General features: G+C 37.1%; 1 protein-coding gene across 7 annotated transcripts in view; it reads left to right on the forward strand.

Moving 5' to 3' along the window:
• The first annotated feature begins 10,682 nt into the window (after window positions 1-10,682).
• PHF3 (PHD finger protein 3) overlaps window positions 10,683-23,743 on the forward strand; it is an 80,997-nt gene continuing 67,936 nt past the window's right edge. The window contains exons 1-3 of one of the 7 annotated variants that reach the window (XM_049653865.1): window positions 17,562-19,930; window positions 20,746-20,835; window positions 21,775-22,043. In XM_049653865.1, coding sequence (XP_049509822.1) covers window positions 21,800-22,043 — 244 coding nt within the window. In that variant the 5' untranslated portion in view covers window positions 17,562-19,930; window positions 20,746-20,835; window positions 21,775-21,799. Of the gene's footprint in view, window positions 10,773-17,561; window positions 19,931-20,745; window positions 20,836-21,774; window positions 22,044-23,743 lie in introns of those variants that run through there. The other 6 variants (XM_049653868.1, XM_049653866.1, XM_049653870.1 and 3 more) reach the window with 6 other exon arrangements.

A 23,743-nucleotide genomic window follows, 5' to 3' on the forward strand; every position in this document is an offset into this window, starting at 1 on the left:
TGGTTTATAGTCCAAGGTCTGTCATTGTTATTATTCCCTAAAAATGATCTACAACTCATTGGTTCTCTCTTCTTCCACTGCACTTGTCTGGCAAAATCTCAACTCTAATTGAATCCAATTGTCCGTATTTTCAATGTGTATTGCTAAGCAGTAGACTGTTGCTGAGGGAAATCGCACAACTGGGCTAACTGGCTTCATTTTATCATCACAAACTTTAAATGACACCCAACACTACCCAAAACATCTCTTCCATTTTCCTTGGTAAGCTTTCTTTTCTACTCTTAGAGACATCAACTTCATTGCTTCTTCTTTCTCCTCAAATATTCCAATATGCCTCCTTTGCTTCCAATCAGTCCTCCATCACCTCATAACAGCAAACCAACACTTTTTTTAAGTTTATTTATTTATTTTGAGAGAGAGACAGAGAGTGCATGCACCACAGAGGGCAGAGAGAGGGAAAGAGAGAGAATCTCAAGCAGGCTCTGCACTGACAGTGGGGGTGGGAGGGTGGGATGGAGGTGGGATGAGGGGCTTGAACTCACAAACCTCGAGATCATGATCTGAGCTGAAACCAAGAGTCGGTGTCTTAACCGACTGAGCCACCCAGGAGCTCCACCAACCAACACTTTCAACTGTAGCCTTACCCACTCTTCCTTTCTTTAAAATGGGGAGCGTATCCTTATGCCTATATAAGGCCAATCTCCAGAAGTTCAGTGTTAGCACTCAAACCAGCAAACAAACTAAACCCTCATATACACAACTCTCCTTTGAGCAGATCTCTGTTGCCTCCTGCTCTTGCTCCGTTTCTAACTTAACAACAAAGCTTCTCAAATCAGCTGCTATACACTTATCACTGCTTCAATATCTATTTAGTGATCACTACTGTTTCTTCTTCTATTTCTATGGAGAGAGCTTTAGGGGAAAATCAGCTAGTTTTTAAATATCAGCTTGATACTATTCCTTTGTTTCTTATGTGGCATAGCCATCACGATGAATTATGCATCTTTTATTAGACACTGTGAGTCAAAACTGTTCTCAATTAACCTAAAATAAATTACAGAAAGAAATTTCCAGCAAAGCATGCCCTTTGTAGAACATAGTTATGAGAAGAGCAGCAGAAACTGTAGTGCTCAGGAGTGTTCAGTATGATTTGTGCTAATGCACATTGATGAAAGGTTTACATTTCAGTCTACCCAATGTTAGCTCTCAATGTCTTAGTGTGTGCAACAGCACTCAGAACATATGTAACTACATAAATATATCAATATCTATTAATGGGATGCTTTAAATATACTTTAAATATCTTTCAATATGCTTTAAATATCTCTAAAGAAAAACATTTCAGAATCAAGTAACATAAAAATCAGGGCTGTGTGGGACAACATTAACCAGAGAAGACAGACAATAAATGCGCTTACTGCTAGTGATACAGAAATGAAATGGTGTCTTGGTCCTCCAAGAGCTCAAATTCTAGGGGTGTCTGAGTAGCTCAGTGGGTTAAGTGTTGGATTCTTGATTTCAGCTCGGGTCATGATCTCATGGTTCATGAGATGGAACCCTGTATTGGGCTCTGTGCTGACAGTGTAGAGCCTGCTTGGGATTCTCACTCTCTCTCTCTCTCTCTCTGCCCCCTCGCCCTAAATAAATAAATAAACATTTAAAAAAAAAGCTCAAATTCTAATGGGAAAGACAGCAGCCTCATAAGTTCGATAGCAGAAGTGTGTACAGGATACAAAGAGGAGAGTGAAATATTCTGCTTTGGGAGGGAGACAATTAGGAAAGATTTTATGGAGGAGATATCTGAATAAGAGTTTGCCAGATAAGACTTTCCAGTAGAGGAAGCAGCATGTACAAAGGAATGGAAGCATGAGATTGCACCACAGAATTATGAGGAATTTGGTAGCTGGACTATAAGAAGCAAGAAAAAGATATTGGTGAATTGAGATGAGATCATGAATGATCTTATAAATCATGCTAAGAAGTTAAACATAGGATTGTATTTATTCAGGGGGGAACTTTGAAAGGTCACAAGCAGAGGAATAATGTTATTAAATTAGCCTTGACCTTTGAGAAAGATTACGTCCTGGCATGTGGTCAACAGATTGAAGGGAGACAAGATGGGAGATTATTTCCACAATTAAGTACAGAGGAGGGGAGATTCTGGAGATCTCTAGGGGGAAGAATGGATAGGATTTAGCACCAATCTATTCATTTGGTCATTCAAATAACTTAGTCACAACTTCAGAGGAAGTGTTCTAAATATCCAGAAGTTGTAAATAAAGTTTTACATATCCTTTAAAATGCTGCTATAGAGCTACATGATTAACTGGGAGGAATTTTTACTGTATATTGTTGATTTTTTAAAAGCAAACTTAAAGCAGTACATACATTAAAATCCCATTTGGTATACAAATCTTTGCATATTCAAACTTTTTTCTTTCTTTTGTTTTCTTTCCTTTCCTTTCCTTTTCTTTCCTTTTGTTTTCTTTTGTTTTCTTTTGTTTTCTTTTGTTTTCTTTTCTTTTCTTTTCTTTTCTTTATTTTTGAGAGAGAGAGAGAGAGAGAGAGAGAGAGAGGCAGAGAGACAGGGAGGCAGAATATCTGAAGCAGGTTCTGTGCTGAGACCCTGATGCGGAGCTGGAAATCAAGAACTATGAGATCATGACCTGAGCCGAAGTCAGTCAGTTAACTGACTAAGCCACCCAGGCACCCTCAACTTTTTATTTTCTTAAGATAAATTTCCAGAGGTTTAATTCTAGAGTCAGAGGATTAAAAGGTTAAAATACATATGGGGTGAGGTGCAGGTGTGTGTGTGCATATACATTATTATATAGAACAAAAGTCTGTAAGATATATACAATATGATTATTGAACTTGTAGATTGTTTTCAGTTTTATATTATGAGCATCCTTGTACATAAAATTTTAGAGTCCTGCTCTATTATTTCTTTATATGCAGCCCTAAGAACAGAAATTCTGCATCAAAAAATGTGCATATTTAAAGGCTTTTGATACATCTTACCAATTTTTCTCTAGAAAACTATCAATTTGTATTCTATTCTTAGTATATGACAGTTTATCCATGCCCACGTCAACACTAAATGATGACTTTCAAAATATTTTACCTATCTGCCTAATGATACATGGTATGGAGTTGATAATTTTCTGATACATTTATTAAAGATTTGTTTTCTGCTGAAGCCTTTTTTTTTTTTTTTTTTTTTTTTTTTTGAGAGAGAGAGTATGTGAGTGCACATGAGCGGGGGAGAGGCAGAGAGAGAGGGAGACAGAGGATCAAAAGCAGGTTCTGTGCTGATAGGAGACAGCCCACTGTGGGGCTCGAACTCACAAACAGTGAGATCATGACCTGAGCTGAAGTTGGACACTTCAAAAAAAATTTTTTTAATGTTTATTTATTTGCCATGTAGCAAATAATCCTCTTCTTATAGACTTGAGATGGCATCTTTACTACAGACAAAAATTTTATTTTTGTTTATTTTTCTGCTTCTTGACTTTTTTAACAGCTTTGTTGAGATGTAAATTCACATACCACACAATTAACCCATCTAAACTGTGCAATTTAATGGTTTTTGGTATACTCTATTATTAATTTTTTTAAACCATGGTAAAGCGTCTATAAAAACAGCCATTTTAACCATGTTTCAATCTACAATTCCGTGACATTAATTACATCCAGAATGTTGCATTATTTCTAAAACCTTTTCATCATCCAAATAGAAATCCTGTAACCATTAAACAGCAAATCCTCATTCCCCCTGTTCCTGGCCTTTCTATTTTGTTAATTTTTCTTTGTCTATTTTTCCTATTTTGTTAATTTTTGTGTATTTTTATTATGATAAATTTATATATTCTTATGCTTAAATTGAATGTCCACATCCCACTCCCGCACATTACTTTTTATTTTTAACTTCGCCGACTATATTAGCTTTTCCATTCTCTTAAATTAATTTAATTTTTAAAATTCTTTTTAATGTTTACTTATTTTTGAGAGAGAGATAAAGCACCAGTGGAGGAGGGACAGAGAGACAGAGAGGGAGAGAGGGAGACACAGAATCCGAAGCAGGCTCCAGGCTCTGAGCTGCTAGCACAGAGCCCCATGCGGGGCTTGAACTCAGGAACCACAAGATCATGACGTGAGTCGGAGTCGGATGCTTAACCAGCTGAGCCACCCAGGTGTCCCCTCTTAGATTAACTTTAATTTGCCAAATTATAAAAGGAATGGCAATACATTCATGGTTATTTTGAGGAGAATCGACATCTTCATTATATTGTTTTTCGCTACCTAGAACATACAATCTTTATTCAAGATTCTGTTTAAAAAAATAATAGTTTTACTGACATAAAATTTATATACCATACAATTCATCCATTCAAAGTGTACAATTTGATTGTTTTTAGGAGATTCACAGATAGGTGTGACCATTATGACAGTCAATTTGGGGACATTTTCATCACTTTGAAAAGAAACTCTACACCTTTACACATCATCCCTCTATCATCCATCCCTTCACCCCAGTTCTAAGTCCTAATCTACTTTCTGACTATAGATTTGCCTCATCTGAAAATAGGCAAATTTTACTTCATAAAATATATTTTGGGACTTGTTTGCCTATTCTGAAAATAAGGCAAATTTTATTTCATAAAATATATATTTTGGGACTGTATCTTTCAGGTAGCATAACGTTTTCAAGGTCTACCCATGCTACAGAACATTGGTACTTTATTCTTTTTTATTGCCATATCGTATACCGTTGTACGGCTATACCACATTTTATCTATTAATCAGTTGATGTACATTTATTTTGTTTCCACCTTTTGCTGTTACGAATTATGCTGCTTTGAACATTCATGTACAATATTTTGCATGGACATATGTTTTCATATCTCTTCGGTATACGTATAGGAGTGGAGTTGATGGATCATATGGTAGCTCTATGTTTAACAGTTTGAGGAACTGCCAGACTATTTTCTAAAGCAGCTGCATGATTTTACATTCCCACCAGCAGTATATGAGTGTTCTGATTTTCCATAGCCTCACCAATAATTGTTATTTTCTATCTTTTTTATCATAGACATCCTAGTATTTGTACAGTAGTGTCTTATTATGGTTTTGGTTTGTATTCCCCTAATGACTAATTAGGGAACTGAGCCTCTCATTTACTGGCTATTTGTATATCTGCTTTGAAGAAATGTGTATGTAGATCCTTTGCCCCCCTCCCCCGCTTTTTTTTAAAGTAAGTTCTATACTTAACGTGGGGCTTGAATTCATGACCCTGAGATCTAGAGTCACATACCCTACTGACTGAACCAGTCAGGTGCCTCATCCTTCTTTTTAAATTGGGTTGTCTTTTATTCAGTTTTAAGTGTTCTTTATATATGTACATTCTGGATACAAGTCCCTCATCAGATAATGTGATTCGCAAACATTTTTTCCCACTTTCTGAGTTGTCATTTCACTTTCCTGATTGTGCCCTTTGAAGCACGGAAGTTTTTAACTTCGATGAAATTCAATTTATCTATTTTTTTTTCTTCTGTTGTTTTTACTTTGGTGTCATATCTAATAATCCATTGCCAATTCTGAGATCATAAAGATTTACCCTTATGGTTTCTTTTAGGAGTTCTATAATTTTTACTCTTACATTTAGGTCTTTACTCCATTTTGAGTTAACTTTTGTATATGGTTTGAGGTAAGGGTCCAACTCCATTCTTTTGCATGCATCCATCATCCAGTTGGTCCGGTACATTTGCTGAAGAGACCATTCTTTCTCTTCATTGGATGATATTGGGATCTTTGTTCAAAATTAGTGGACCATGACACATGGGTTTATTTCTGGACTCTCAACTTTATTCCATTGGTTAATAACTCTATCCTATCTCATTAGCACACTATCTTGATTACTGTTGCTTTGTGGGTAAGTTTTAAAACTGGGAAATGTGTGTCCTCCAACTTTATTCTTCTTTTTCAAGATAATTTTGGTTATTCTAGGTCAGGTTTCCTTTTAAGTAAGGTTTTTCTTTTTCCTTATAGTGAAGAAATGCACAATTTTTTCTTGTTAGGCTGTTTAAGAGCTACATATTTTTGTTGGAATTTGTTTTCCCAACAAATTGTAACCAAGATTGCTGTTTATGGGAAACCTATTAATTTCTTTTAACTGATTTTTGAACAACTGGCCTAGTACTCAGGTAACTCCTTAATGCTAGTAGTCATTTAATTGATTCTGTTTGATATGCATTTATAGCGTATGCAAATAATAATCATTGTATCTTTTATTTTCTTATATCTATCTTTCATTTCTTCTCTGACCTTTCTGTATCAGCTAATATTGAATAATGGTAGTCATAGTCTCAGTCTTGCTCATCCCTAGCTTGAGTGGGGATGCTTCTAATATTTCACCATTTAGTTTGATGGATTCAGACAGCTATCACTGAGCTGCATCTTAAAAGGATTCAGAAGTGGGGCGCCTGGGTGGCTGAGTTGGTTGAGCCTCGGGCTGGACTCTCGGTTGCAGCTCATGTCAAGATCTTGTGATTTTGTGAGTTTGAGCCCTGTATCGGGCTCTGTGCTGAAAATGAGGAGCCTACCTGGGATTCTCTCTCTCTCCCTTTCTCTGCCCCTCCCTCACTCATGCTATCTCTGTCTCTCTGAAAATAAATAAATAAACTTAAAAAAAAAAAGGATTCAGAAGCAATCTAAAAGTGGTGGGAGGGTCTCTAGTGGTGTTTAGGGTCAGTTCAGAGGTAACAGCATGAGCAAAGACTTTAGGTTAAGAGGAAGTATGGATGTGTGTAGGAAACAGAAGTTAGATGTTGCTATGTCATAAATTTAAAAATCAGGGAATCGTGAGAAGAGAAGCTGAAGAGCTGGATAAGGACTAATCCCAAAGTGTCTTAATGGCTATATTAAGAGGTTTGGGTTTTATTCTTTTTATTTTGGAGAACCACAGAAAAATTTCAAGTAAGGAAGGGACATTGTCACCGAGGGACCTTATCACAAACACTTTCTTTGTTAAAAGAATTTTGAAGGGCTCCTGGGGGACTCAGTCTGTTAAGCATCTGACTCTTGATTTCTGCTTAGGTCATGATCTCATGGTTTGTGAGTTCAAGCCCTGTGTTGGGCTCTGCGCTGACAGTGTGGACACTGTTTGGGACTCTCTCTCTCTCCTCTCTTTCTGTCCCTCCCCTGCTCGTGCTTTCTCTCAAAATAAATAAACATTAAAAAAATAAAAGAATTTTGATTATTTCATTGATGCAATATGTCCAACCAGATAATGAAAGATTTGTAGCTCCAGAACCACACAGATACGCTAGAACTTTCTTGTCCTTGAGGGCATCTACTGTCAGAAATGCCTGGTCTCCACTCCAGGCCAGGTAAAGCATGAATACATGTCCTCTGTGCCCACCAGTGTCAAAGCACTGAATGACAGAATTGCTCCTTCCCTGTACCTTATAGTTGCTAAAGTCTGCATAGGTGCTTTTATGCCCTGTGCAGACCAGGTACATGGAAAACTTTTATTTTACTGTTTGACCCAGCCCCTCTAGGCACCCCCTGATCTCTGGTACGTTGTGCAAATTATTTACCCTGGATCAGGACATGCCCTTAGTTGGGAGCTATCTTTCTGGAGAAAGTAGGTAAAAAAACTGTGTGGGAAGGGAGCAAGCCTGACATAAGGAACAAGGTGTTCTGGGTTAAGCCTCTAAATTTCACAATGATCTTAGTAAAATGAATTCAGAATATTTTGATTCTACTGCTTTGATGTCATGTTTAAGAATAACACCATTTATATCTATTCAAACTAACGTGAAAGTGTGTCTGTGTATATAAAAAGTGTTTTCCAGAAAAAAAAGACATTAAGTATATTTGATATTTTTATTGATTTTCTATTTGCTGCAGTTAACATCCCACTTTTTTCATCTTTACTCCAGTGAACTGATACTGTAGGAACCAATGTTTCCATGATGACAAGCATTGTTCATATCAGACTTAACTTCCATACCAGCACTGTGAGCTGTCTTCCATGGCCCCACTCTCTGCCAGGCTCAATTTTCTTGGGTAAAGTTTTGCAGCATCCAAATTTTGTCAATTTTTCATTTTTCCACATGTTTTGTTTTGTTTTGGTTTGGTTTTGGTCAATTTACAATCCTATTGGTCAGTATTTGCCATTGTTAGTTGTCTTGTCTTGTTTTCTACCAAATTTAATTTTCCCGAGTTAATTTGGAGTTTTTAATGCTATCAATACAATCTGATTTTCCAATAGGTCTTTTAACTAAAACAATGTCCTGCATGCTGTGAGAGCCATTCTCAGTATTATTATGATGGTTCTTTCTTCTAGTAATCTTTTTATAGACTGGATAAAAGACAGATTGTGTTTATATCTGGAAACAAAAAGAAAAGATCATTAATGAACAAATGTGAACTGGGTTCTTGCCTGGTTCAAAATAATATGGTCAAAATTCACGCTTTGTGGTAAGCTTGTTGGCTTTTTTAGGATTAGAAATCTGTTTTGTAAATGTGACAAGCTTACCATTCCTGTACTTTTTCTTTTCTTTTTTTAAATATTTATTCATTTTTGAGAAAGTATGTATACAAGTGGGGGAGGAGCAGAGAGCAAGAGGGGGACAGAGGATCTGAAGCCAGCTCCACGAAAACAGCAGAGAGCGCCATGCAGGGCTTGAACTTGCAAACCACGATATCATGACCTGAGCCAAAGTTGGACATTCAACCGACTGAGCCACCCAGGCGCACCTGCTATAGTTTCTTTTAACCTTCATGTGTGTTTTTTTCACAAATTTACTAAAATTTCTTTAAGAAGATAAGTTTTCCCCAGGTCTTCCAAGGGAATTTTCCAAATAATGATTTTCTATTTGAGCTCTACTATATTAAATCCCTTAGGATTGGATTTTGTTCATAATCTTATTCTTTCCTAATGCTTTTTTCAAATTTCACATTGAGGTCCAGAAGAAGAGTAAAAATAAAGTTAAGGTTTATTTTAGCAATTCATCCCAGACATTCCAAGTGAGAAAAAAATTTTGATTACCCATTTCTATTTCCCTTTGTCAAAACAAAACAAAACAACAACATAAAAAAAGAGATTACAAAACCAAGTTTTGAGGGATCAATGAGTCAAGGCAGGGGATGGAATTCTAGGATTCCAGTAGAATTGGAACAATCTAAACTTCCTTTGTGGAAGAGCATTGGGTATTGGGAGTGCTCAAAATACCGGAAGACTGGAGAGAGTAAAGAACAGCTCATCACCACATGCCTGTAAGCTATTATTCTACTCTGCACAAATCTTACAATGTGGCCTAGGTTGGCATGAAGCTTAAATCAACAAGTAAAGGTTTCTGAAGAGCACAGCAGGTGCTGGCTATCATTCTTTAGTGGGTACTGTAATGTTCCTTGCCAAGAGAAGGCACAATCCCTGTCCTCAAAGGGGCTTGTTTTGGTTGGAGTGATGACTAACAACATTACCTCACAATGTTTATTAAGGGCTGAGATAGAAGTCAGCACAGACTGCTGTGGAAACATTAATCAAGACCAGTGGAGTTCAAAGGTTTTGGTCTCAGAACCTATATATATTCTTAAAAATTACTGAGGGACTTCTAAGAGCTTTTGTTTATGTGGGTTAGTTATTTACTATCGTAGGAATTAAACCTAAGAATAATAAAACACAAAATAACAAAATTCATTATATGTTATCATAAATAATTTATTATGAATTTTTTCCCAACAAAATTTAATGAGAAGAGTGGCATCACTTTACATTTTTGCACATTTCTTCAATGTCTGGCTTAATAGGTGGCTGGATTCTCATATCTCCTTCTGCATTTAATCAGCTGCTACATGTTTTGATTGAAGGAGATGAAGAAAATTTGTTAAAGAATTGACGCTCCTCTGAAAGGTCTAGGGAACCCTTCAGAGGATCCTCTTGCCATATTTTGGAATCTGTTGACTTCGACCAGGAATGATTCTTGTAGGCAACTTGAGTCCTGAAAAAGACCATCTATTTACAGAAAAGGCGAGAACGGAGGTGGTTAATGATGGGGCTGTTGTGTATAGCCAGCCGGGATTCTTGGGCAAGGGGCTCATGTACTCCCCTGTAGCCTACCATTCTTGAAAGCACACCCAATTAATGAAACGTATGGGGGGGGGCAGATTTGACTATCAATATTGCACTATGAAGCCTTAGTGCTCATTACAATCGAGAAAAATCTATCTGTGCCTCACCCCGCGAGCGAGGTAATAGCTCAAGGCCCTCAGGCGTGCCGCGCCCTGACAAGACTGGGAGCGGCGCGGAAGCGCAGCCGAGTGCTACAGCCCGGGCCCCGCGGAGGCGCGGCACTGGAGAGCCCACATTGCGCAGGCGCAGCGTGCAGGCCGCGGCCCCCGGAACGGTAAACAGTGGGGTCACGTGACGCGGCCCGGCTCCTGCCCCCGCGCCGCCGCCGCACGCCGATGGCTGCGGGGTCTCGCGCCGCCGCACGGTCCCCACGAGGCGAGCGACCCTCGGGCCCTGGGCGGCGGCGGCTGCTACGAGGATAAAAAGGGCGGCGCGGAAGCCAGGCTAGTGTCGTCAGCAGCAGCCGCTCGGCCCTGTGAGCAAAAGAGGCTGTGGCAGCGACGCCGACGTCCTGCGCGTACCCCCTCTCCTCGGCACCCACCGGGCCCCCTCCTCCTCGGCGGCGGCGGCGGCGGCGGCAGCGGCCACCATCTTCCTCTTGCTGCCAGTGGTAGCGCTCGTCTGGCGGAGCTGGGTGAGTTGCGGCTCTGGCCGCGGCCAGGGAGACGGGCAATTCTCCCCTCCCCCATCCCTTTCCACACGCACAGCGCCTCCGCGGGCCTCCCCGCCCCTCCCGCGGCGGACACTCCGCGCCTTTCTCCCGCGCAGCCGGGAAACCTCTCCGGCCTCTTGCGCAACGTCCCCGGCCTGCCCGGGCCGTGCCTCTGTCGCCCCGGACCGTTTGGATCGCGGGGTGGGAGGGAGCCGCGGCGGCGAGGTGGCCAGGCGGAGGGTCTGGACCGCGGCCTCTCCCCGGCTTCTGCTCCCGGGCCTTCCGCGGTGAGTGTGCCCCACTGCCGCCGTCGCGCGGGCGCGCAGGCCCGGAGGCACCGCGGGCGCTGCCAGGAAGGCCCGGCCCGCAGGCCCCCGGACCTGGTCCTTCGTACCTCTTCCCTCCAAGGGAGCGAGCTCGGCATCGAGCTTTGGGCCCTGCCGCGAGGCCGAACCCTGTCCCAGCTTTTGGAGAGGGGGGAGTTGGCGCTCTATCCATCCTCCTGCTACCGCGCGCTTTTGTGCTCGGGACCCAAACTGTCGACTCCTTTTGCTTAGTTTGAAAAAGGAAGCCTAGAATGTGGCTTTCGGAATAATATGAGTAATTTAATGAACCACTTGTCGATTCGTGCGTGTTAATGGTGCTAAATAACTGATCACCTGACACGGGGAGGGGGGCAGGGAGGAGGGAGAAAGAGAGAGAATGTTAGTACCGCGCATAGCCCTGTTTCCCCCTTCTTTCCCCCCAGCAATGTGTTGCCGGGTCCGATGACCTTTTCCCATCTTTGGATTTTTAAATGCCATTTTCTAGAGACTATGATTCGAGGTAGTTTGAATGCATGATTATTGGTGCTATTCAGGAATCATTTGCAGATTATGATCATGGATAATCATTAATGTAAGTGGTAACAGCACTTTGATATCTACCTTTACTAATCTTCATTACATGTAGAAACACTTAATTTGAAATGAGACATTGGTTATTGAGCCTTTCCCAAATACTACCTTATTTTAAGCCAAAAAAAAAAAAAAAAAAGATACAGTAAACTATTTAGGGAGTACTTAGTACATTGTTCTACTTAGTTACGATTTGGGGGTCGATTTTTGTTTTCCTTTTTACAAAACTGGTTGTTTGAGATCTTGCAAAACTACGCCTTCTTTACTCATTCATTTCCTACCATTTTTGGATTCTTGAATGAAGTGTTTGGGATTGTGAAAATGTTTTTAGATGTGTTTGTGGTAAAGAGACACGAGTCAAAAGAACCAAGAAGTCTTTGCAGGATTCTTCTGTTTTTGAATTTGTATCCTCATTCCAGAGCTCAAGAGGTGTTGTATAAAGATTATTCCGAATAGTAGTTTTTGCTACCACTCGACCTTTTTATTACTATTATTTTCTGTCCAGTTTTTCTGTTTATTTGCCCTATATTACGATAATGAATTTTTCCTCCATCATCATTATACCCATTACTATTTTAAAATACATACTCCATTTCCCCATGATAGTAACATAATTTCAGAGAGGACTTAGGAGCTATTATTGGTCTGATTGAGCCATACACAGTTCAATTAGTAACAGAAAGACTTCTCAACTGAACTGGGCTGCTTTTTAAGTATGCAGAATTACAACCATAGATTTTAAGCTTTATTTGATAGCTGTACTGTTAATTTGTCAAAAGGATAACAAGAGTTAGTTGATGGGACCAGTTTTCCTTTGTTCCTTGCATGCTTTATAGGTCCGTTTATTGAAGAACATGAAAACGTGATATACTGCTTTTGCATCCTTCGGGCAGGGCAGTGGACTTCCTTGTCTGTCACATTGAGTTAGTTATGCATTCTATGCTGTTGGGATGGACTTCACATAACTTTAGTTGATCCTTTGGTATACTCATCTGTTGCATGTTCAAATAAGTCAAATCTAAGAGAAGCAGTCTGTAAATGTAGGTGAAAGTTAGCATTAATTAAATGCAAATTTCAGGATAGAAAAGTGGAAAGAAAGTTGTCTCTATGTTCAAATCGTTTAAAACCATAGTATTAAAATTTAAATTGTATTCAGATTGGAATTAGTTAAGAAAGGTTGATAATCTTTGATTTATGTAATAGCTTATTAATAAAACTCTGTTGTTAAAAGTTGGAAGGCAACAAGGTGACAGTTGGATTACTGCAAAATTATCCTGAGTTTAGATTTTCACATAATACGTATTATACTTGGAAAAAACTGGTGAATGTTAATTATGCATACAATTCTTTTTTTTTTTTTTTTTTTTTTTTTAAGTACTGAAACATAATGGTTATCTTCCTTGGTAATATGGCATTGCCTTTTTAATACATTTTGCTTTCTTAAATGTGCACTTTTTTTGTTTTTGACACATAGCTCATGAAATCCTTTTTACTTAATTTTTGTCTGGAGATAAGGTCTTTTCTCCTCTTTAATGAGATAATGAGCTTCATTGATCAGTATCTCAGGTTTGTGGATTACCCATAACTACTTCACAGTGTCAGGAACTATTAGGGTTCTTGGAGTGCAGATTTCTATTTTCTTTCATCCACATTTCAGGAAATCTTTCTGATGAGGGCTGTTGGATTTCTTTCTTTTGTGGAGCAGTACATCTTGGGCTCTATTTCTCTTATTTTTTCTTGGAGCATCTCCGAGAATCCTGGAGTATGTTTTCAGAAGGATAGACATTTTATTTTTTAACTACAAATATGACTTGGCAAATTGTTAGACACTTACAGTATAGTTGCATGTTTGAGAAAGATACTCCCTTTTATTTGCTGCTCTTTGAATACTGGGAAAAGGTATTGAGGGTATTGGTTTGATTCAAAATATGTGAGACCCAGGGGCTGTTTTTATGCTCAAGAAACATTGTCTAGGTTGAGAAACAAGATTCAAAGACTCAAGATGTTAAATCATTATATTAAAGTAAAAAGATGATATTTCAAGAATTACAAAAGGCATTGTGTGAGAAATTGCCAAATGTGTAGACCGGACACTCACTCCTATGCATTGTGTGTTAATTTATATCATTAAAACAATTTTTTTTTAATGTTTATTTTTGAGAGAGGGAGTGCAAGCATGCATGGGGAAGGGGCAGAGAGAGGGAGACACAGAATCTGAAGCAGGTTCCAGGCTCTGAGCTGTCAGCACAGAGCCTAATGCAGGGCTTGAACTCAAGAACTACAAGATTATGACCTGAGCTGAAGCTGAAATGTTTAACCAACTGAGCTACCCAGGTGCCTTTAGATCATTTTTTAATGGTCAGGGAATTTTCATTTTTATGATCAGTTGTACAGTGAAGAGAAAGAATGAAGAGAAATAGTTTAATAAAAATTTCAAAATACTATCCAGAAGTTTTAATTAGTTTTAGCATGATCTAACTTTATTAGATGACGTTTTGAATGGCATAGTAGATTGTACAGAAAGGCTAAACTTAATGTTTTTTTGGTTCATTCATAATTTGTGCGAGTTGGCCATGTGAAAACATTCTAAAATTGTAGACTGTGAAAATAAATTGCAGAGTTTGTAGTCGATAACTTCCAAAATGATGTTTATACACACTGAGGATAGCCATTGTGTTTTTTATGTGTAGGGAGTAGCTAAGTGTGTATTTTCTAACTTATTTTGGAAGAAGGGTAGGCCACTTTCTTTTTAGTATTTTTAAGATTTTATTAATTATTAAGAACATAAAAATTAGTATGTGTTACACAAGAAGAGTGCATATAGTATAGTATAAATGTGCGGATTCAGTAATCACGCTGCTTGGGTTTCAGTTTGGGGAACATTACATAATGGTCTGGGCCTCAATTTGCTTGTCTGTAAAATAGAGTAATTGCACCTTCCTCGCAGGGTTGTTGGGAGGAACTAATGAGATAAGGCATACAATACACTTAGCATAGGGCCTGAAACATAGTGCATGCTAAAAGTACATGTTAGCTTGTACTGTTAGGACCTACTCCATAGTTTTAATGATGAGCTACTTCCACTGGTTGTATGGTCAGTCCAAACTGCTAATAATCAGTAGGATATGGTTGTAAACTTTGGAGTTAGTGCAGTTGGCTAGTGTAATTCTGCTTTTGCCAGATTCAGCTTGTACTTGATAGTTCTTTTTCTGGATTCTTAGGTCAGCTTTAGTCTTAGTATGGCAGACACCTTGGAATCTTACCTGTTCTTTTACCTGATTTAGAAAAGTTTCGAGCTTTGCTTTTTCTTATAGATTCTAACCAATGCAACTGGAGTAGAATTTGAAGTGTGTTTAGAGCAGTTGATTAGGTTGCATTGCTCTATAGAATTGTACTTTCTAGAATTGTGTTGTACTACATTGTTTAACCATTTAGTGATTTTCCTTTTCTCTATCCTGGAAAGATAACCTGTTACTCATCTTTAATGTTTTCATATTATGGTGGTTAAGAACTGACCTTTGTGTCAGAGCAGAATTGAGTCCCAGCTGTGTCACTTATTTATTCTATAATACTGGGTGTAACTTTGCTAAGCTTTAGCCCCACTCTTATAACTTGAAATAATAATGGTACCTGCCTAATTGTATGGTTGTGAAGATTAAGTGACATCATGCATACATTAAGTTTACACTGTGCCTGGCACATAATAAATACTCAATGCATTTTGCTTTATAAATAGATAATATAGTGTAGTGGTAAGTGCATTGATTCTTGAAGGAAATTTTCTGGGTTCAAATTTCAGCTCCACCACTTACTATAGCAAGTAATTTAATCTCTTTGATCCCAATTCTTCCCTCCCTTCGTTTCTTCTTCTTTCTTTGTTTACTGAATTATAATATAGCATTGTTGTGAGGATTAAATTAATAAATGTAGGGCAGAGTTTCTTAACCTTAGCAGTTTTCTGGCTGGATAATTCTTTGTTGTGGGGCTTTCCTTGTGTATGGTAGTATATTTACTGGATGCCAGTAGCCTGCCCTCCTTTTGTGATGACCAGAAATGTCTCCATATATGGCCAAATGTCCTCTGGAGGGACATACTCACCTCTGATTGAGAATTACTGATGTAAAGCATGTAGACCATTGCCTGGTGTGAAATTAGAGCGCATCGTTTTAGGTTTTTAGTCACTATTAGTAGTGGTACTTTTATTTTTCTACTACTAGTGCCTATTAGAAATATGTTCACGGTAAGCAAGCCTGATGAATTGACAGCTTAATTTAGACTATAGGATAGGGGCTATAAGGCACCAAGCTTCCATTCCCAGGGCCTTTGCATTTAGGTCTTTGCCTGGATTGCATTTCCTCATTTGTGCATGGATCACTCCCTCTTTTCAGGTTTTGGCTTACATGTTCATTTACCATTGTACATAGAAACACTCTTCCTCTCCCCATCACTATTACCCTGTTTAATTTTTTGTCATAGATTTTACAATCTCCTGAATATATTTGTAACTCCCCCATGCCACCCCCATACACATATATGTGAATACAGACTGCATGAGACAGAGCTTCTTCATAGTATAAACTGTTAGGGTCTTTGGTAGCTTTAATGATTTATTGTTAGGTTTATATCTATTTTTTTTAAAGGAGATGACATGATAAAACATAGTTTTACTTTGAAGATGCTTCTGAAAAGTTGAGATAGTTTCAATGTATTCTTAATTAAAAGGGGATTTTGTAGAAATATAACTTTTTTTTCTTTTTTGCTGTTGGTGTTTTCTAAATCTTTTTTGCTTTCCATTCCATGAAACAGAATACATGCTGATTTTATCAGTGTAAACTAAATTTGTTTGCAGTATAATTTTTTGAGAGTTACAGATAAAGTATTTTAAAGCGGGACATATCTTCAAACTCATTTTATTCAGAATGTTGGTAGTAATACTTATTTTTTAATTGTATTCTGAGTCTTTCTAAATGGTCTGTTAGGACCAGACTCTGTCATTCATGATTAGCACATGCTGTTCTTCCCTTTGCCTGGAGTATCTTCTGGATCTTTAGGATCCAGCTCATACATCACTTGCTTAGATATTCTTGGCCTCATGAGTTTCACCTTCCTCTGTAATAACTGTTTGCAGTCCTTATTATGACACTGTCCTATTTTGTGGTGATGTTTACATGTTGTTTATATGTCTATACTCTTATATTGTGAGTTCCTTGGATTTGAATGGTACTTGTTTCACTGGTACCTATAATAATACTTTATAAGTAGATGCTTAATAAATATGTGAATAAATGAGTAATTTTGAATTAAGTAGATTACCCAGTTCTCTGACTTAGCTGGAGATATTTTATGGTCTGGAAACATGAGACATTACTGTGATCTAAGAACTAATTCCTGGTTTCAATATATACCCAAATTATTAGTATCGATTTAATTGAATATGTACATATCATTATCCATTTAACATACACTGTAGATGGACTTGTTGTTTTATTTTTATTTATTTTTTTGAAGATTTTAAAGATCTTCTTTGTCTATCTACATTACTAGGTATCTCCTCTAATTTTATTTTTATTTTTATTTTTATTATTTCTTTTAATGTTTATCTTTGAGAGAGAGAGAGAGAGAGAGAGAGACAGAGCACGAGTTGGGGAGGAGCAGAGAGAGAGCGAGACACAGAATCCGAAGCAGGCTCCAGGACCTGAGCCATCAGCCCAGAGCCTGATGCGGGGCTTGAACTCAGGAACTGTGAGATCATGACCTGAGCTAAAGTCAGATGCTTAACCTACTGAGCCACCTAGGCGCACCTATTATTATTTTTAAATATACTTTTCAAAATTCTTTTTTTTTTTTTTAAGTTTATTTATTTATTTATTTAATTTGTACACGCAATGTGGGGATCAAATTCACGGCGCCTAGATCAAGAGTTGTGTGTTCTTCTGACTGAGCCAACCAGGTGCCTCCTCTGATTTTAGAGTAATTTTAGATTAGTGTTCATGTTTTTAAAAAGACTTATTTTTGTAATAACTTCAGACTTATAGAAAAATTGCAGACATTGTATAGAGTTTCTGTATTCCTTCATCCAGTTTCCTGATTGTTACATCTGACATAATGCTAGTGCCTTTATTAGAACTAGAGATTAACATTGGTACATTGCTATTAACTAACTTGCAGACTTTATTCTGATTTTACTGGTTTTTCTTTTACTGTCCTTTTTCTGTTTCATGATCCAACCCAGTTTACCACATTGCATTTAGTAGATAAGTGTGTTCATGTTAATTGAGTTAATATTTCTGCAGTTGACTTAACGTTTGTTTTCCAATTTAGCATGGAAAATTTTATCATTTTATTTTTGATACTGAGAACTTGATATCTGAAACTGATCTTTTAAAATGAATTGCTTTATGCTTCCATTAAATATTACTTTCAAGGTAGTCTTGTGAGATGGCTGTATACTATCATTTTTGGAATTTTTCCTTGGAATTGCCCCAAGAACCACTTAGTACTGCTTATGAAAAGTCAGTCTTACTAATTTATAATAGATTTACAAGAAAACTGGTCTTGTGATGTCTCCTGTAGAAATTGTCTTCTTTGGGTCCCTAATTTTATAGCCTATTCTGTGTTGGAAGAATCCTGGTCTTGTTGGCATTAAGATGTTTCAATGGTAACTGCTTAGTAAACATGTGTTGAATGAGTTAAAAGTATTATTAAATAAATGTAATTTTGTTATGCTAGTCCTTTTCAATATTTGACTATGGAAGCCTTTTCCCTGATGTGCTTATTTAAATTCAGATAAAACACACTTTACAAGTCATACCAGTTTGGCCAAAAAGCTGTAGTGGAAAGTTTGGTTCACCCATCTTATTTACACAATGTTTTGCTTTTTACATTTTTTAAAATTTGTCTTTAAAGACTATTGTCTACCTTCGAGATAAAAAAATATGTCACAAGCTCTTAAAGTACTTTTTGTAAAGGAGTTTTGGGATGGTTCACTAATAGTGCTATTGAAAAAAACATACTGCTTATTTAGATCACTATTTACTAAATATTGTGAATGTTATTAAATAATGTGAATGAATATTTAGAATGGGTTGGTCTTCCATATAGCTTTGTGATTTTGAGCTATATGATCATAATTTTGAATGTTCTTAATGTCTCCATCACTTGAAATCACACAACCAGTAGTAACAGAAAGATGGACTTCAGGTGAAGTTTGTAGAATTTATCAGACTCGTGTTGCTATGGGAATGAGTGCATTTTTCAGTAGATTCAGCATACTTTTTTTAGAAGGAAAGTTTACTATTTGCTTTTAGAGCTGGAATTAACCTTTTTTTCTTTTTGATTCATCTGAGAAAAAAAGATTACTAAGTGGGATGCAACTTTGAAAAGGATGTAGTCTTGACCTGTGGCTTTGGATTCCATCATATGTAGATAAACTAATTTGTCAGTAGTTTTAGCTACGTAATTTGTAAGCATTTAATAACATTTTTGTAAATTAAATACCAGAAATTTATTATACTAAAATTTTTTGGAACCTAAAAACATATTAGTGGAAGTATTGGTGATATAATTGAGCCTTTTTTAGGTACTGAGATCAGGTAGTATTAGAGAATTAAAAGTTTTCCTGAGTTTTCATCAACATTATGAGCTGTAATTTTCTTTTAATGTTACAGTTAGAGAATGCATATAAAATAGCCAGCATGTCAATCAAATCATTAACATTTTAGTGTTTTATGAATATTAATTAATTAATTTTAAAAAATGTTTTATTTTTGAGAGAGAGAGAGAAAGAGAGAGTGTGAGTGGGGGAGGGGTAGAGAGAAAGGGAGACACAGACCCCAAAGCAGGCTCCAGGCTCTGAGCTGTTAGCACAGAGCCCCATGTGGAGCTGGAACTCACGAGCCACGAGATCATAATCTGAGATCATAATCTGAGCCAAAGCTGGATGCTTAACTGACTGAGCCACCCAGGCGCCCCTATTAATATTTTAATATACGTAAAATTCCAAAATTTGATAAGAGATACTGAAATCCTTCATTTAGAAGGGGATTAACTTTTGTGAGAATGAGGAAATTTTCTTTCGTTTTTTTTTAGGATTTTAAATTGAGTTACAATAAACTTTCTACTTAAAATGAACAGATTGATGAATTCCAGTGGATGTATACATTCATGATTTAGGAAATTTTTATCATTCCCCAAAGTATCTTCCTGTCCCTTTGCAGTGTATCCTTCTGTTATCCAAGGACCCAGGTAACTACCGGTTTGTTAGAAAATTATTTTTAAAGAAGAGCCTTTAATGAGTCAGATCTAGTCAACTTCTAGTTTGGGAGCTTAGTGTGAAAGAGGAAGAGGTATGGCTATAGGCTGTGGAGCCTAGGAACCTAGGTTTGAATCTTGGCTGTTTTATGGTTTGGGGTGGGGAGATATTTACATTATTTATTTGTTTACTTTTATTATTTTTATTATAATATTATTTTTTTATTATTATTATTTTTAATGTTTATTTTAGAGAGAGAGAGAGAGAGTGAGTGGGGGAGGGCAGAGAGAGAGAGGCAGACACAGAATCCAAAGCAGGCTCCAGGCTCTGAGCTGGCAGCACAGAGCCCGATGTGGGGCTCGAACTCACGAGCTATGAGATCATGATCTGAGCTGAAGTCAGATGCTCAACCGACTGAGCCACCCAGGTGCCCCAATATTTACATTATTTAAATGAATTGTCTTGTAAAAAATTATTTGTTAAGTGTTCATTTATTTTAGAGAGAGAGAGAATGAGAACGAGTGGGGGGAGGGGCAGACCGAGAGGTTCCAAAGCGGGCTTCATGCTGATAAAAGTGAGCCCAATGCGGGACTCGAAAAATGTGAGATCATGACTTGAGCCGAAGTCAGAGGCTCAACTGATTGAGTCACCCAGGCGCCCCAGTTATTTAAACGTATTTTCTATGTAGAGTCTATTATTATGATTGGGCATAAATGGGCTAAATATGGGTGAAATGGTTGGCAGCATATGATATATACCCAGTAAATTGTCAAATATCTTTGAACTTCCTCTTCCTTCATTTTTATAGGGGAAAGAATCAAGGACAGTTTGAGGAAATTTTGGTAGATTTGGAGCCGATCTAAAAAATCTTGGAATTTTGGAACCCAAGATGTTCTGGGTTAGTTGAATTTCTAGCTAACTGAATATTATTAGATGTTTTTGCTGATGCCCTTCCTCTCCCACCTTCCAAAATACATTGGTTCCTTTTTTTCTGAAACCAGTCTTATTTTCATAATTCAACTTTTGATTAATTGAGGCTCTTCAGGGCATGAGATGACCTTTTGGAGCAGTGTGTAGTATATATAGTAGGAGACTAGCTTGACATCTGTATGTACCTCACATAACTCACTAAAATAAATTTAAATCTCTGATATATTGTTTTCTTGTCATTTATCCCATTTTATCCTAAAAGGAGTCCCCCCACTAAAATGTGTGTATGTGCATGTCTCTGCCTGTGTATGTGTGTATTTTTTTGAGTTTTGATTTGTTGGGTTTAATTAATAGTGTCTTTTCATTTCCCCCTCGACCCCTACAAACGACCTTTTTCTCTCTGTATTACCTTTCTTTAAATGATTTAAATGCTTTGTAAATGACACAAGGCTATTTTACTGTCTTAATAGGTATGGGACAAATATGATTTGATTTTGGCTCTTTTATGTGGTCTTATTGTGAAAGCGGTGTTTTATTCTTAATTTATGAACAGATTATGGTTAAAAACACACGGTTTTTATGGTTTAAGCCATGTCATTCTTTCAATTGTATCAAATTAATGAATTATATACATAGTTTTTCCCTCAAAATAATAAACTGAGTAAACATTTAATAGGATTTCTGGTAAAATGATATTCTACATGTATAATGAAGAAACATTATTTAGTAAAGATTCGTTCTACATGTCCAAATGTTTATTCTAACAACAGTGAGGGTTTTTTTTTAAAAAACAATTCAGAAATACCTAAGTGTGTTCTTAGACTCAAAACTATTAAAATAATTTGGTTTTAGGTGATTATCAATTGATAGCTTTATTTCTTATGGTATTTTTTTTGTCTTTCTATAGGGCTGAAAGACACACAGAAGTCTTCATGGATATAGTTGATACATTTAATCATTTAATTCCTACTGAACACTTAGATGATGCCCTATTTCTAGGATCCAACCTGGAGAATGAAGTCTGTGAGGATTTTAGTACAAGTCAAAATGTCTTAGAGGACTCGCTGAAGAACATGCTCAGCGATAAGGATCCTATGCTAGGATCTGCAAGTAACCAGTTCTGTTTGCCTGTTTTGGATAGCAATGATCCCAATTTCCAGATGCCTTGTTCAACAGGTAATTCTTACTTTTTTTTTTTTTTTTTTAGTCTGCAATTTAAAATAAAAAGAATTTTCAGCAGCATCTTTTTTATTCTTTTTCTTTTTTTTCTTTTTCTTTTTTTTTGTTTTTTTGTTTTTTGTTTTTTTGTTTTTTTGGTGAGGGTAGTGAATTTAGGATTCTTTACTTTCAATTTAGAGCTGCTGTTCTAGACATCAGAATTAGACTTTAAATTTTCTTCCAAGGAGTGTGGAATTATCTTTGAGGATATTATGGATATGGATAGGGTGACCATATAATTTATTATCCAAAGGGGGACACTTTTTGAGAATTACAGAGGTGCTGTTTATTACATTATGACAAAAAGTATAAGTTGGGACTCTCTCTAGTATATAGGGATTGCTTAGCAAATTGGAACATTATGTCACTATAGGCCTGCTGGAGTCAAGGGGAAGTGCTGAATTGACCTTTCTCAGTACCCCTCCCAGACCTTCATATTTAATATATTGTATACTTTCATTTCAGATATTTTGGTATTTTGTACATGTATCTCAAAACCAGAGAAAGAACTCTAGACCTGTGCTGTCCAGCATAGTAACTACTAGCCACATAAAACTGTTAAATCACTTTAGAGGAGTGCAGTCTTAACTGAGATGTGCTGTGAAGTCCACATTAGATTTGTTTGTTTAAGTAGGCTCCATGCCCAGTGCAGAGCCCACTGTGGGACTTGAACTCAGGACCCTGAAGTTAAGATCTGAGCTGAGATCAAGAGTCAGATGCTTAACTGACTTCAGCCACCAAAGTACCTCCTGCACATTACATTTTAAAGACTTAATATGAAAAAAGAATATCAAATATATTTTGTCAGAGGGTTTTTTTGTTTTGTTCTGTTTTTTTAATGTTTATTTTTGAAGAGAGAGAGAGCGGGGGAGGGGCAGAGGGAGAGGGAGAGCGGGAATCTCTGTGCTGACAACACAGAGCCCTATGCAAGGCTCAGTCTCACAAACTGTGAGATGATAATCTGAGCCGAAATCAAGAGTTGGATGCTTAACCAACTGAGCTACCCAGGTGCCCCATTGGAGTTTTTTAATGTTGATTACATTTATGATATTTTGTATACTTTGAGTAAAATAAAATATATGGTTAAAATTAATTTCATCTCTTTTTACCTTTTTTTAAAAGTGGCTACTTGAAAATTTAAAATTACATATGTGGCTTGCATTATATTTCTATTGGATAGCACTGATCTAGGTTCTGTAGTTGAAGTAACTGGAAGATTAAGGATAGCAACTTTCTGTAAAGCTAACCAAATTCTTAATATGAAATTATCTCAGATACATTAATATGTGGGAAAATATGTAGGTTTTCTTTTATAAAGCAAAGCAAATATTACAGCAGACTTTGGGGCAATTAGCTAGCTATTCTGTAAGCTAAAATTAACTAAAGGAAAATCAGCTTCACTGGAGAATTTAGGCTTCCCATCACTGTTCCATAGAGTAGTTCACAGGTTTATGTGGTGTTGATTTGCCTTTCAATGAGTCTAGACTTCTGCACTACGATTTTTCAGAATAATTTTTGTTTCGTTTAATATTTTCTGCCTAATATTTTAATATAACAATATTTAAATTTATATTAGGCTGGCCTGCTATTCATCCATAAATTTTTCAGATTACTCTGCTTGAAGACCTCAACATTTTGCCTACTAGGAATCTTCATTT

This window comes from Panthera uncia, assembly GCF_023721935.1.
Source record: "Panthera uncia isolate 11264 chromosome B2 unlocalized genomic scaffold, Puncia_PCG_1.0 HiC_scaffold_24, whole genome shotgun sequence".
Taxonomy (NCBI): domain Eukaryota; kingdom Metazoa; phylum Chordata; class Mammalia; order Carnivora; family Felidae; genus Panthera; species Panthera uncia.